This window comes from Mya arenaria, chromosome 3, assembly GCF_026914265.1.
Source record: "Mya arenaria isolate MELC-2E11 chromosome 3, ASM2691426v1".
Taxonomy (NCBI): Eukaryota; Metazoa; Mollusca; class Bivalvia; order Myida; family Myidae; genus Mya; species Mya arenaria.
Window position 1 is genome coordinate 113,822 of NC_069124.1, and position 14,267 is coordinate 128,088.

At 41.0% G+C, this 14,267-nt stretch overlaps 1 protein-coding gene across 1 annotated transcript; it reads right to left on the bottom strand.

Moving 5' to 3' along the window:
- Positions 1-88: 88 nt before the first annotated feature.
- Positions 89-13,789, bottom strand: LOC128228613 (uncharacterized). Its single transcript, XM_052940020.1, has 9 exons — positions 13,337-13,789; positions 11,654-11,944; positions 8,368-8,475; positions 7,313-7,464; positions 6,229-7,023; positions 4,501-5,970; positions 4,053-4,309; positions 3,804-3,925; positions 89-1,637 (listed from the first exon to the last, which is right to left on the bottom strand). The coding sequence occupies exons 2-9, from the start codon at positions 11,934-11,936 to the stop codon at positions 676-678; spliced, it is 4,149 nt and encodes a 1,382-aa protein (XP_052795980.1). The 5' UTR covers positions 11,937-11,944; positions 13,337-13,789; the 3' UTR covers positions 89-675.
- Between the last annotated feature and the right edge of the window lie 478 nt (positions 13,790-14,267).

Here is a 14,267-nt window from a genome sequence, read left to right on the forward strand (position 1 = left end):
TCTGTGAGTTGCAAATTTTGTTTTAAAACAAACACTTCTCTAGCAGTCAAAGATGTTGGGTACAGCCTACCAAAAAAATAAGACGGAATATGTTCCAAATGTATTTTGACACACGTAATGTACAACATGACAGCACAACCGGCATGGTTATACACTTACGGCAATCGCTTATGAATTATGATAAAAAAAGTTGAGTATTAAATGCATTTCTCTCCTCTAAATACAAATAAACAAAGATAAAAGTTGCATGCACAAACAATACTATTATTTAGAAAAGCACAGTCACATACATGTTATAAAACTGATCATAAACGTGTATACACATATAAAACATGAATGTACTGGTAATTTATATGAATACGTTTTAAAAATATATATAGATAAAAATCATGCAATAATTAGCCGATTGACACAAAAACTGTCCACCACATTTTCTATTGCACGTCTCTGGCTGAGTAAAATGTCACCTTTAGTACCAAATGTATTCGACTTTTTACGTCTATTGCAATTCCCTGCAACATTACTAAACGTTCCTCTAACATTAACCTAGTGATTGCAATGGTTGCCTTCGCATGCAAACTGAACTATTTAAGTATTCACTGTACTTGAAATTAAAACGTTTGAGCAAATTAATTGATCCGATTTCACATCGCCTTATGTGGTACGGTAGTTACATCATATCATGAAGACCCCGTCTTCCTCGATCCCGTGCTGGTACGGACTGTGTACGGAGTTAATGATATCCGGAACATGGGCGCGCGTTCCGCTTTTGTCTGACTTCCCTGTGAACTGATTGTCTGAACCGTGACATTTCATGTCTACTGGTACATGTCTTTTGTTATATGGGAAGTTTATATTTATTATTTCAAGGTCATTAGGTGAGGTTATTACAGTACTGGAGGATGATGTAATCCGTTTATTGCTTGTTGGACCTACACCAGACGGGGCATCCCCAGTCCTCTCTGTGTTTTGAGATTCCCCTTCCTCCGCGGCGTCCTCCTCATCGCTGCTCCCTCCCTGAAGGTCCCGTGCACTCAGGTACTGTATTTGGGATTCTTGATTCCTAGGGTCCGACCTCTCCTCCACCTGCGTGTCTGGCGAATCAGATAAGTCGTCGTCACTCACCGCATTGTGTCGAGTTTGAACGGCCCTTTTAAGTTGACTGTCATTTGGGTATATGTAGTGAGGGTCGTCTTTATCCCAGCTTGGGCACCGGAAGCGAGGGGAAGAATCGGCACGTGACCGGTAGACAGGCATCGTCGTACTCCCCATTGGAGCTGAACGCGGTGCTCCAGGAGACTGTTTATATTTGCCCGGCTTTCCCACCAAATCCATCGTCTTATACTTCTGTAAGGCAGGTGTTTTACTGATTTTGTGTAGACGGGACACAGGCGCTGACGCCACTGAACTTGGTCGTTCCATGGAACTTAAGGCATGAAGACGTAGCAAGTCGCTGTCGGACAGATGGCTTTGACCGCGGATGTCCGCGTACTGGACCTGGCTATCTGCCGACGCCGAGCCAATCACTGACCCAGACTGGCTGTGCTGTCGGCCGGTTAAACTGTCCATGTCGAAGGCTAGATTGCCAAACGTTCGAGTGACGGACGATGGCGAATCATATACATCCAGCTCTTCATCTGAAAATAGATATTCAACCTAGTTTCCACGCTAAAAGCAATCGCTCATAGTTCCCGTGTTAAATGCACTCTCTCACAGTTCCCATGTTCACAACAAATTTTGTCAAACTTTGTTATTTTAATTTCCTTTATAAACAGACACCAAACCGCAGACAGACGTTTGAAAGAATTTTGTTATGCCAAGCCTTAAAGAATTCCATTTTCGATAGCGTCGCTTACGCTTTTCAGGAAAATAGAGCATTTCGTCACATTTTAATACATATAACCAATCGAGCTCTAACTGTTGATGACCTTTTACCACTGTCACAAATACATCGCTCATATTTATTCGAAAAAAATGTGAAGGAGTGACTGTAGCCCGTAGCCAGTAATATCAGTTTATCATTGTCCTTAAATATCGTTTACTTATTAAACCGTTTTTAGGCTGTAGGCCGCTAGGCCTGCAGACTTTTATAACCGTATCTCGGAAATCGCATCGGCAGATCGACATAACATTTTTAACTTTTGGCGAATTAATGCGCGCACGGGCGTATCAACGCCCGCGCGGTTAGAATTGCGGTGGTTAACGACCTAATTTTCATTAACATTTACATCGAAAATACCTAGTTAGCAATCTGCTCTAATAGCTACGGACTGCATTCTGCATATTAATTAGCTTGCTAAAAGTAGCACTGTAATGAGTGTTCAATCTATGTTATGCGGTTAATATAGTTCGAATAAGATGCCTTTTGCATATAATATAATATAATTATTGTATTATCGGCGAGTTACAGAACGCAGTATTTAAAGCAGATTCTGCAAATAGTTTAATAATGAAGCGTACTGAATCAAATAAATACAAGTATGTATTTTGTATACCTTTAGATTTTGCTGCGGCCGAGGACCGATAATATCTACATAATATCTACATGTACATTGCAGTTAAGAATAGAATCTGGGTCATCGCATTCGGACAGGTTTATTCCCCGGAGATAAACTCTGAGCTTAATCCCGGAAAAATATGGATCGCATTATGATGCAATTAAATGCCAAGTATGCGCAAAATATCAAACAATTATGTGAAAATAGAATTATAATACTTCATTTAATCCTAAATCAGTTTTTTGGTGAGTGTAGTTTATTCATAAGTATATTTTGTATGTTTTAAATTGCCTAAATCGGCTATTACTTGACATTTTTTATTGAGATTGTTAGTTCTTACTTGTTTTTGTAAAATATGTGTCGCATAAAACCATTCTCTTGTGTAAGTACATACTAACAACCTTTTAACCATAACTAAATGAATATTATACACTTTCACCATTCAAATCAAATCGCGTAAAGCGTGGACAGGCTATCGACCTGCTACAATTTGTGGCATAGTCACGTAATGACGAATGAAACGGAAAGTATGTGAATATTTCCCTGTTTGTCTCAGTAATTTCAGTCCAATATCTTGAGCATGAAGCATAATGCATATGCATATTTAAAAAAATAACTGATGTAAACCTGATCATTTTGTCCACGAGTGGCATATGTTGAGGGCATTATTAAAATACATGTACATCAAACATACAGGGAATTGATACTTTGTGGGTGATATGATCCAGAGGTATTTGGCAATGTAGAAAGAAGCCTTAAACACAAACCTAATTAATATTTCCAATGCATTTTGCTGGGATGCATTTGGTTTAGCTGGCATGCCCTGGTAGAAAATTAAATACGCCAAAGTCAAGTGTGAAGTGTAGAGTAGATTTTACTAAAAAGTCCTTAATGCTTTATCCATGGCAGTGCATTGTTTATGAAACCAAAGCTCCAATTAAGGTTTTATATGATATTGAGAATTACTCCGATACCTTATAAGTAACTATTTGGCGTATTCCACATGTCAAGTGACTTATACTTCATGATCTCATTGAGAATCAACATTAAACTCTAAAAAAAATCGAGAAGGAAATTTTGAGCGGGCATATAATATCTTTAGATGTTTATGTTGATAATTATATTTTACAATTACATGGCTATACTCACGAAACGTTGCAGGCCGAAAGCCATTCAACGCTTTAAGCGCTTTGATTTTATTAAGCTTCTGATTCTGACGAAAGACTCGTCACCATGGCAGACAAGATAAATCAGATCGGCAAACGGTTAATTGAACTACAAAAAAAAATGACAGCGCCAATGTACCTGAGATTGCTTTGGTGGGGGCCGGCGGGCGGTAGAACCGGCACAGGAAGGCAGAAATAAGTACCAGGATGATGGCGAACACAGCCAGCAGGGCGCCCAGGATCACCACGATCACCTCCATCCTGCAGGAACAAAACCATCATATTTAAAAAGGCCGTCAGGTTTATACCATGCGTATAGGGTTCGACTGTATGTTGTTTTTTTACGGAAAAGAAAATACAACATGCAGAATACTGGTATGTCACGTACGTTTGACTACTTTGCACAGGCATTGGTGTGGGCGGCGCGGAGGTCGATGTTACGGTGCCGGCAGTGGTCACGGTCGAGTTGATCGGCACGACACATATCATGGGGTCACACTCATTAGTGCTCAGGTAATTGGCGCAGCGGGTGTAGTAGTAAAACTCCTCTTTCGGATCCTGCAGGGACACATTCTTTCGATGGTTGTTGTAAAACTTCGGGTTTGATGTGAGGGTTAACCGTCCATCCGTCCCAAAGCTGCCGATCTGCGGTAGGAATGGGGTTACCAATGAAATAAGATTTTATGAACCCTTAGACCACAATTGCAAAATTATGGCATAGTAAAATAGCATATATATTTTTAGTTTTTAACATCCTTTTATATGGATAAAACGCATTCGCTTGCATTTGCAATTGCTTTATATTATTTACAACATTGAAATACGTGTAAGCGTACTTCTTTGTAGAATGCACGTCCATCTGCGTCCAGCTGGATGTTGTGAATGGTGAACCCTATATTTCCGTTTCCGCTCTCATCAAACAAGCGCTTGCCGCTGATGCTCTGACGCCGGATGCTGTTCACCAGGTCGGTCGGGGAAGTGCGGGCCGCCTGGTAGCAGGGGATGCTGCGGATTTGGCGTTCAGTACAGAATTGTTTGTAACCGGAAGCCACCGCCTGTACGGCGAGGCCCGTGTGAACACCTCTCTGGTCCTTGACCAAATTGCCGACAAGCGAATCGTTCAAGTATGTAGTCATCGTCTCTTTTTCACACCTAGCGCCATTACGAAACCTGTCTTTTTCAAATGATGAAATCAAATTGCAATAATTAATGTTCTCGAAATAGTTTGGGATCCATTTATTAAAATATGTTTGAGAAATGTTTAAACCAGCTAGGTACTGTCTGTATGAAATACTTTGGAACTCCTTGGCTGATACAGTGAACACAAGGGCACCAAGGCTGGCCTTTTCTACTTCCGCCGCTACCAGCTCGCGGTTCGTGCCCCAACCGTCACTAGCTATAAATATAAGCGGCTTGCCTTGGTTATCGTTGTCTTTAAAGGTAAGAAGTAGTCGACGCGCCAACGTGTCTATTCCAAAATACAACACGACACGTACTTGCTGGGTGAAAAGCTTGTTAATGACTTTATCTAACTGTGACGTTGTCATATCTTGTGAAATGGAAATTGGGTCTCTAATGCAAATGTTTTTAAGTTTAGCCTCATTAAGCAATCCTTCTTTCCCGTTTATACCATACGCATCATCAATATATACAAGACCGACGTGGTTGACCTCTAGTTGCACCACCAGCTGTATCATGCCATGAATCTGTACCGGATCGCTAGGCACGGTACGCAGGAAGTACGGGTATCGGATACGGTTGTCTAACTCCATAGAAGACGCACTGTAAGATACTAGCGGAAGGTTTGCCGCGTTTACAATGTCCCCGATAAGTATCGTTACGGGCGACGACAGAGATCCTACAACCGCAACTACGCGGTCCGCGTCTACCACGTGACCAGTTGTGAAATCCGTCAAAATCAAACGTTTGTCTAGAAATTTGAAAAGAAAGCTGGTTGTGTTGATTCCGTTGTAACAATCATCAATAGCTAACGCACCGAAATCAATGCCCGTTGTGTTACGCATTTCTTGCACTGAATGCATAAACGCTGAAACTGTGATGATGTCATTCGTCTCGTTTCGGAGTAACCCGCAGGTGAATGTGGAGTAACCATAGTTACGGATGGTAAAGAGGCCGACAATGAGCGCCTCCTCCCCGTGCAAGTACGAGAACCGACCCTCGTCCACGTGCACGCATTTCTCGCAATGTTTACGGCAGGCAGAGACAGGCAGCGTCCTGGGGTCGCCTAGCGTGAGCGTACAATGGTCCGCATCCGCATCAGCCTCCCAGACATGTGTGTATATTTCCTGTAAATTATATGTAAACGCTTAAACTACGTGAAGTGAGAGCAGCATGCCACTACAGACTGGAATTGTAAGACTAAATACTACGACAAAGGTGCCATAGTTAATTCTATGTTTTGTTTCAAGTTTGAACACTTTAGATATGAGTAAATATGAAATATTAATAACGATTTTTTGTATTGTATGTATAAGTATTTCCAATCAAAAACCATAGCCCATTTCGATTATTATTTAAATTAAATATGTTAAAATGAAAATTACCTCGACACCATTAGCTTTATCATAGGTACTCATCGATAAGCGAAGAAAGGAATAATTCTGAAATCCGTTTTTGTTGAAACTTATTTCCTTGGAAGCGTATGGATAAAACTCGAGGTCCTTGAAGAATTCGGTGACATTGACCGTGTTTGACAGAATGGTCTCAGTAAGAGATTCAACAATGGAAGAGTTTGTCGCCAAGCATTGTTTTATATCAAGTTCCCCGCATGACACGTGAAGAGTGTCGTTCGCCGCTAGCGCGCCGGCAAGGACGGCGTCAAGCACGTGCTTTGGTTCCAATTCCAGCAAGTGATTGGATGGCAACTGAGAAACCAGATCGGAGATCGGGCTAAGCTCGAAACCATTACGTATATTTTGAAAATAGGAATAAAAATGCCAGTTTTGGTTCGTTTTGTTGCCGTAGAACGGATGGTCCACGTGAACAACAGAGACTTCTCCATGTTCTCGATGAAATTTGGATTTAATGCTCTCGTGTATGGCTGACGTCACTAACCACGTGATACCTGCCGAGGGGCTCGTTGAGTTTAACATTGCAATGAATGTCTCAGAGTTCCCGAAATATACCACCGTAAGAGTTGTATCTACTGCCTCTTTTCGAGCGAAAGAGTATATCCGGTCCAACGCCTCATGTCCAGCAGCCACGCTCATGGTCAAACAAACACTTGCTGACCGTGCAAGCGCCTGGAAACGTGCAGATGCCGACATACCGTACTCATCCGTACTGTGCACTTCCGCCACAAAATTCCAGTCAGCGTTTTTCAACAACGACAGTATTGCCTGAATATTGAAAAGGTTATTATAGTCTACTACAATAAAGGTCCAGTTTAATAATTAAAATAATAATAATAAGGAATTGTCATTTTTCCGTCAGCGTCCCTTAGATATGCTCAGTATTCAGAACTGGACACTTGCGCAGTTGCATCTTCATGTAGAAAGCGAATGTTCTTGAATGTGTATATATACAATGATCAATGATAGTATTGTCTTTCTACAAATATTCTAATTACATCTTAGGATTATCAAATTCTCATTCCACATGTAATTGTTCATAAGGGCATATACGTGCCTTGAGTTCTTGCTCCATTGGGACAACTGTATGGATCAATATTGGGTCGGAGACCGACTGTATAGCGGCCGGAAGAGGACGGAACACAGGCATACCCCGAACCAGCCGACCAGCCAGTCGACCGCCCTCTACGTCTACCAGCACCAGCGTCCCTGGTAAAAAACATGAAGCAACAATTATGCACCTTAAGCTTTCGAATAGTTCGTTGAACAAAATGAACTATATACTTACAGACAATCAAAACACCCAACACCTTTATCCAACGTCATATCGTAGCTGTCGTACTGTTGTTTTTTCCTTGTGTAATTATTTCTCAAGTGTGGTCAGATATAATAATAATAATAATAATAATAAACAAAAACAAAATGCATTTGGTAAATCATAAAACATCTGCATCGCACTTATACATTCCTATACAATAACTTTTGATGTTTTGAATATAATTATTCTATACAAATCATGTTTAATTAACATAACAATTATTTCAATATACATATATACAATATATATGTTAAGCCTCATATCTGATCAATAGGTTAGAGTCTTGACAAAACCAAAAGTTGTTAAACATAAAAACATATAGCTCAGGGAACTGCATTTATGAAGCTCGTTTTTACTTTCACATATTTAACATGATAATATAGATAATAAATAATTACATTTAGTATTTGTGAAGGTTAGTTTTCCAGTTTTACATTGACACCTTGCTTTTTGTAGCATCTGATGTGGGTACTTGTGTATCCCCAAAAAAGCTCATCTAGCATTACTATGTTTGAGTTTATGCTGAAATTCATTTCATGCCTTTTCCTGCCTAATACATTGGTTTGGAAATTGGAGTAGTGTAGTAAACAAAGAATCGACAGAAAATTGTGACCGTTTCTCTGAGAAACTTACAAGTCAAGTATATTTAAAAAACAACAACATTAAACAGACAACGGGAGATGCTGCTCGGGATTATGTCCATTAACCTAAAAACGATTGGACGTTCATGGCATCGGAATATCGGCGAAATATTGCTTGTCTTAGCTTTGTCTGTGAATGGGACTTCTTTTTACCTATAGTGTTTGTCCGTGCATCCGGCTGGCACGTGGTCGATGGGAATCCTGGGACCAGTAAGGCGGCAATGTGGGCCTCGCTGCTGCACGTGTCAAATATCTCGTAACCTGGAAAATACAACATGATTTTGACAAAACGTGCAATGCATCTCGTAACCTGGAACAGCTCACATCACGTGGACAACAGGTGCCACACACCTTGTAAGCTTGAACAGCTCACATCACATGGACAACGCGTGCCATACACATTGTAACATTGAACAGCTCACCTTACGTGGACAACACATGCCATACACATTTTAACATGGAACAACTCACATCACATGGACGGCACGTGCCATACACATTGTAACATTGAACAGCTCGCATCACGTGGACAACACGTGCCATACACATTGTAACATTGAACAGCTCACACCACGTGGACAGCACGTGCCATAAACATTGTAACATTGAACAGCTCACATCACATGGACAACACGTGCCATACACATTGTAACATTGAACAGCTCACATCACGTGAACAACACGTGCCATACACATTGTAACATTGAACAAATCACATCACGTGGACAACACATGCCATACACATTGTAACATTGAACAGCTCAAATCACGTGGACAACTAGCGCCATACACATTTTAACCTGGAACAGCTCAAACCACGTGGACATCAAGGGCCATACACATTGTAACATTTAACACCTCACACCACATGGACAACAAGCGCAATACACATTGTAACATGGAACAGCTCACCTCACGTGGACAACAAGCGCAATACACATTGCAACCTGGAACAAATCACACCACGTGGACAACAAGCGTCATACACAGTGTAACCCGGAACAGCTCACACCACATGGACAACAAGCGCCATACACATTGTAACATTGAACTGCTCACACCACATGGACAACAAGTGCCATACACATTGTAACATGGAACAGCTCACACCACGTGGACAACAAGCGCCATACATATTTTAACATGGAACAGCTCAAATCACGTGGACAACAAGTGCCATACACATTGTAACATGGAACAGCTCACACCACATTGGACAACAAGCGCCATACACATTGCAACATGGAACAGCTCACATCACGTGGACAACAAGCGCCATACACATTGTAACCTGGAACAGCTCACATCACGTGAACAACACATGTCATACACAGTGTAACCTGGAACAGCTCACACCACATGGACAACAAGCGCCATACACAGTGTAACCTGGAACAGCTCACACCACATGGACAACAAGCGTCATACACAGTGTGACCTGGAACAGCTCACACCACATGGACAACAAGCGCCATACACATTGTAACCTGGAACAGCTCACACCACATGGACAACAAGCGCCATACACATTGTAACTTGGAACAGCTCACACCACATGGACAACAAACACCATACACTTTATAACATTGAACAGCTCAAATCACGTGGAGAACACATGCCATACACATTGTAACATTGAACAACTCACACCACGTGGACAACAAGCGCCATACACATTGTAACCTGGAACAGCTCACACCACATGGACAACAAGCGCCATACACATTGTAACATTGAACAGCTTACATCACGTGGACAACAAGCGCCATACACATTGTAGCATGGAACAGCTCACACCACGTACGTATACAACAAGCGCCATAAACAGTGTAACCTGGAACAGCTCACACCACGTGTACAACAAGCGACATACACATTGTAACATGGAACAGCTCACACCACGTGGACAACAAGCGCCATACACATTGTAACCTGGAACAGCTCACATCACGTGGACAACACATGTCATACACATTGTAACTTGGAACAGCTCACACCACATGGACAACAAGCGCCATACACATTGTAACCTGGAACAGCTCACACCACGTGGACAACAAGCGCCATACACAGTGTAACCTTGAACAGCTCACACCACGTGGACAACAAGCGCCATACACAGTGTAACCTGGAGCAGCTCACACCACGTGGACAACAAGCGCCATACACATTGTAACTGGAACAGCTCACACCACGTGGACAACACATGTCATACACAGTGTAACCTGGAACAGCTCACACCACATGGACAACAAGCGCCATACACAGTGTAACCTGGAACAGCTCACACCACATAGACAACAAGCGCCATACACAGTGTGACCTGGAACAGCTCACACCACATGGATAACAAGCGCCATACACATTGTAACCTGGAACAGCTCACACCACATGGACAACAAGCGCCATACACATTGTAACCTGGAACAGCTCACACCACATGGACAACAAGAGTCATACACATTGTAACATGGAACAGCTAACCATACACATTGTAACCTGGAACAACTCACACCACGTGGACAACAAGCGCCATACACATTGTACATAACATGGAACAGCTCACCATACACATTGTAACATGGAACAGCTCACACCACATGGACAACAAGAGCCATACACATTGTAACATGGAACAGCTAACCATACACATTGTAACCTGGAACAACTCATACCACATGGACAACAAGCGCCATACACATTGTACATAACATGGAACAGCTCACCATACACATTGTAACATGGAACAGCTCACACCACGTGGACAACAAGCGCCATACACATTGTAACAAGGAACAGCTCACACCACATGGACAACAAGTGCCATACATATTGTAACCTGGAACAGCTCACACCACATGGACAACAAGCACCACACACATTGTAACATGGAACAGCTCACACCACGTGGAAACAAGCGCCATACACATTGTAACATGTAACAGATCACACCACGTGGACAACACGTGGCAAACACATTGTAACCTGGAACAGATCACACCACGTGGACAACAAGCACCACACACATTGTAACATGGAACAGCTCACACCACGTGGACAACAAGCGCCATACACATTGTAACCTGGAACAGCTCACACCACATGGACAACAAGCGCCATACACATTGTAACATGGAACAGATCACACCACGTTGACAACAAGTACCATACACATTGTAATGGAACAACTCATATGACGTGGCAACACGTTCCATACACATTGTAACAAATCTGGAACAGATCACATCACATAGGCAGACGATACGAGACCTCTAGATTTCCAAACAAATGAAGTGTTAGTTAAAATGTCAAGTAAAACTAAACATACTTACAAGAGATAGATAAAAATAATCACGATATGTAGCCTACAGCTGTGCGCATGACAAAATCATCGCTATTATAAATAACCATATATATATATAAATAAACAATAGCAAACCTAGATCTACTCCATTCTTAGCTAAAACACCGGCCACAAAATCTAGTGCCACAAGATGCTCGATGACGGCCGTGGATAGCCGCCCGGAGCACCCACCAACACCATCCGGTTCGTGAATGGCAGCCAGTACGCGTAGCACGAGCGTCCCCGACCGCGTCCATGACCGAAAGCTGCTGGTTCCATTCTCCTGGCAGAATGAGGCTGCCGGGCCGAACGCAAGGAAGACAACCAGCAGCAAGGTCAACCCTGGCCCCGCCCGCGGCAACCTCCGTTCTATCCGCATTCGGTGATCTGTTTATATAACAGGGTATATTTATATATATAAGATAAAACAAACACTATGACTTCTATTATAACAAAGGCCGGTTGATGTCAACCAAAACGAACCTTTACGATCATTGAAAACATTGCTGGTTGCTGAAAACTTCCAGCATCCAGCATATAGCCTCGATTATTATTTTAACCGGCAAGACGGAAATATGCTCGTATAAACGCTAATATCAACGAGGGTATATATACCACCGGGGGCAAATTAGCCTCAAACCGGGGGTTGGTATAAATTCCCCCTTGGGTATAACTATATCATGTCATATGTTTCGCGTTTTATGAAAGGATTTACTCTCGAAGCAAATATGAGCATATACCCCAGGGGGTAAATTTACCTTCAGGTGGACTTTGCTCCAAGGTGGGTAAATTTGTGCCCTGGGGTATTTCATGTCCTATAAACGGAATAATTTATATGCCCCATGCGGTATTTCGAATTTAGCTTGGTTTTACAGTAACTTTTTCACAAATAAAACGCGTTTGAAATGGGTTTTTCTCCGTCAAACGTTTTTTTTTTTAATTCTCGGCAGACTGTTTGTACGAAGGGCTGAAATGTTTGAAATGCCATGTTTGATTTGTTCTTTCTTAGAGACGAAACAGAAATGAAGACGTACGTACGTAAAATGTTATGGGACATGCCATTCTTTTATTGGAGAAAATAGATCATTATCATGTTCCTCAAATACTAGTAACTGCAGCATAATATTAAGTCAAGTCTTATTGACTTGACTTGAACATAATATCGCTAAGTGAATGAGAGTGGTACTAAAAACAGGCATTGATATAGCATGTCCGTAATATAAGCTCCACCATTACATGTTTAATGTACATTTAGACTCAAACTATTGTTAGTTTTGTAAAGAAATATTCATTTTCCTCACTCAATTGCAATATAAACGCGTCCAAAAATACCCCAGGACGTGGGTTTATCGCCATATAAGATTCACAAAGTTTAAAAAAGATACAGGAAGTATTTCTCTTTCAGGCATGATATAACATATAAATGTGCGTTACCCTCCGATTCAATTTTATCAGAACAGAAAATGAATAATTAAGTTCACAAACAGATTAATGTGGTCTGGTATTTATAGACGTTTACCTCTTGAGTTGAGGAACCATTTATGTTTGGTTGTTTGATGCATGAGGATATTCAAAATCAACCAGTATGACCGATAAAAGCGGTTTAATGGACGGGTGACATTGAGACGTCTTTCCCTGAACGAAAGTTAACAAATTTTGACTATTATTTTAGTTCAATTGTGTTTCGTCATACCTGATACAGCTAGACATGTTAGGAAAACTAAACAGTGAAGAAAATGTTGCTTAACTGAATTCATATAGTAGCTGTTCACTACATACCGTTCTTCAACTGTTTTCAGACATCTTCGTATAAATGGACCTTCCTCCTCTGTGTGGTTGAAAGTAAGTTTGGTTAACAGCAAGTATAGTTTTAGTTTTAAACAATATAGTACGTCCCTCCACTCGTGATATATCCGCCATGTAACCTGTCAACACAGGTAGAATCTGCACTTTTGGGTACACAACTGCTTACATAATTGCGTTCTTTATATCCTTATCACGCCACTTCTCCACACCTCAACTCCACTTCTTGTACTTTTACAACTCCTCATATTTATTTAAGAATGAATTAAAGTGAATTATAAACGTTTCTTTTATCGTTTATAAATACATTTTGTCGACGCAACTAGGATATTTTGTTTCATGGACTAGCTAGATCTGTATTATTAAAACGCATGAGTGAGCGGACATAATGTTCATAAACATTGTGACACTGAATATATTACATACATGGAGATAATAAGAGAGGGGAGGTCATTTTCCTCAAACGAGTTTCATGTTTTAAACAAAAAGGAGATCAAAATGAGATATTTCAAAGATTATTACAAACAAACACCAAACAGAGACTGACATACTATTCATACGGTTCTTATGTAAACGGATATTCGTAATTAAGTGTTTAAAGATGCTCTTTTACTCCCAATTTAGATGTACCACAATTAAACAATGTTTTAATTCACCGAAAATGATGAATAAAACAATAGTTCTTATGAAGGATACCGTGAAAGAATTTGAAAGAAAGGTGCAGAAACCTTATGTAAAACAGTCGAAACTCGTTAAATCGACTTTGTCGGGACCTAGGGAAAAACGTCGAGATAACGAACATTCGGCACATCCGAATATTAAAAAAAAATATTACCAATCCCTACACATTTTTTGTTTGAGTTTGATTTATGTCCGACATCCGACTTCTGCAATTGAACTGTCTTGT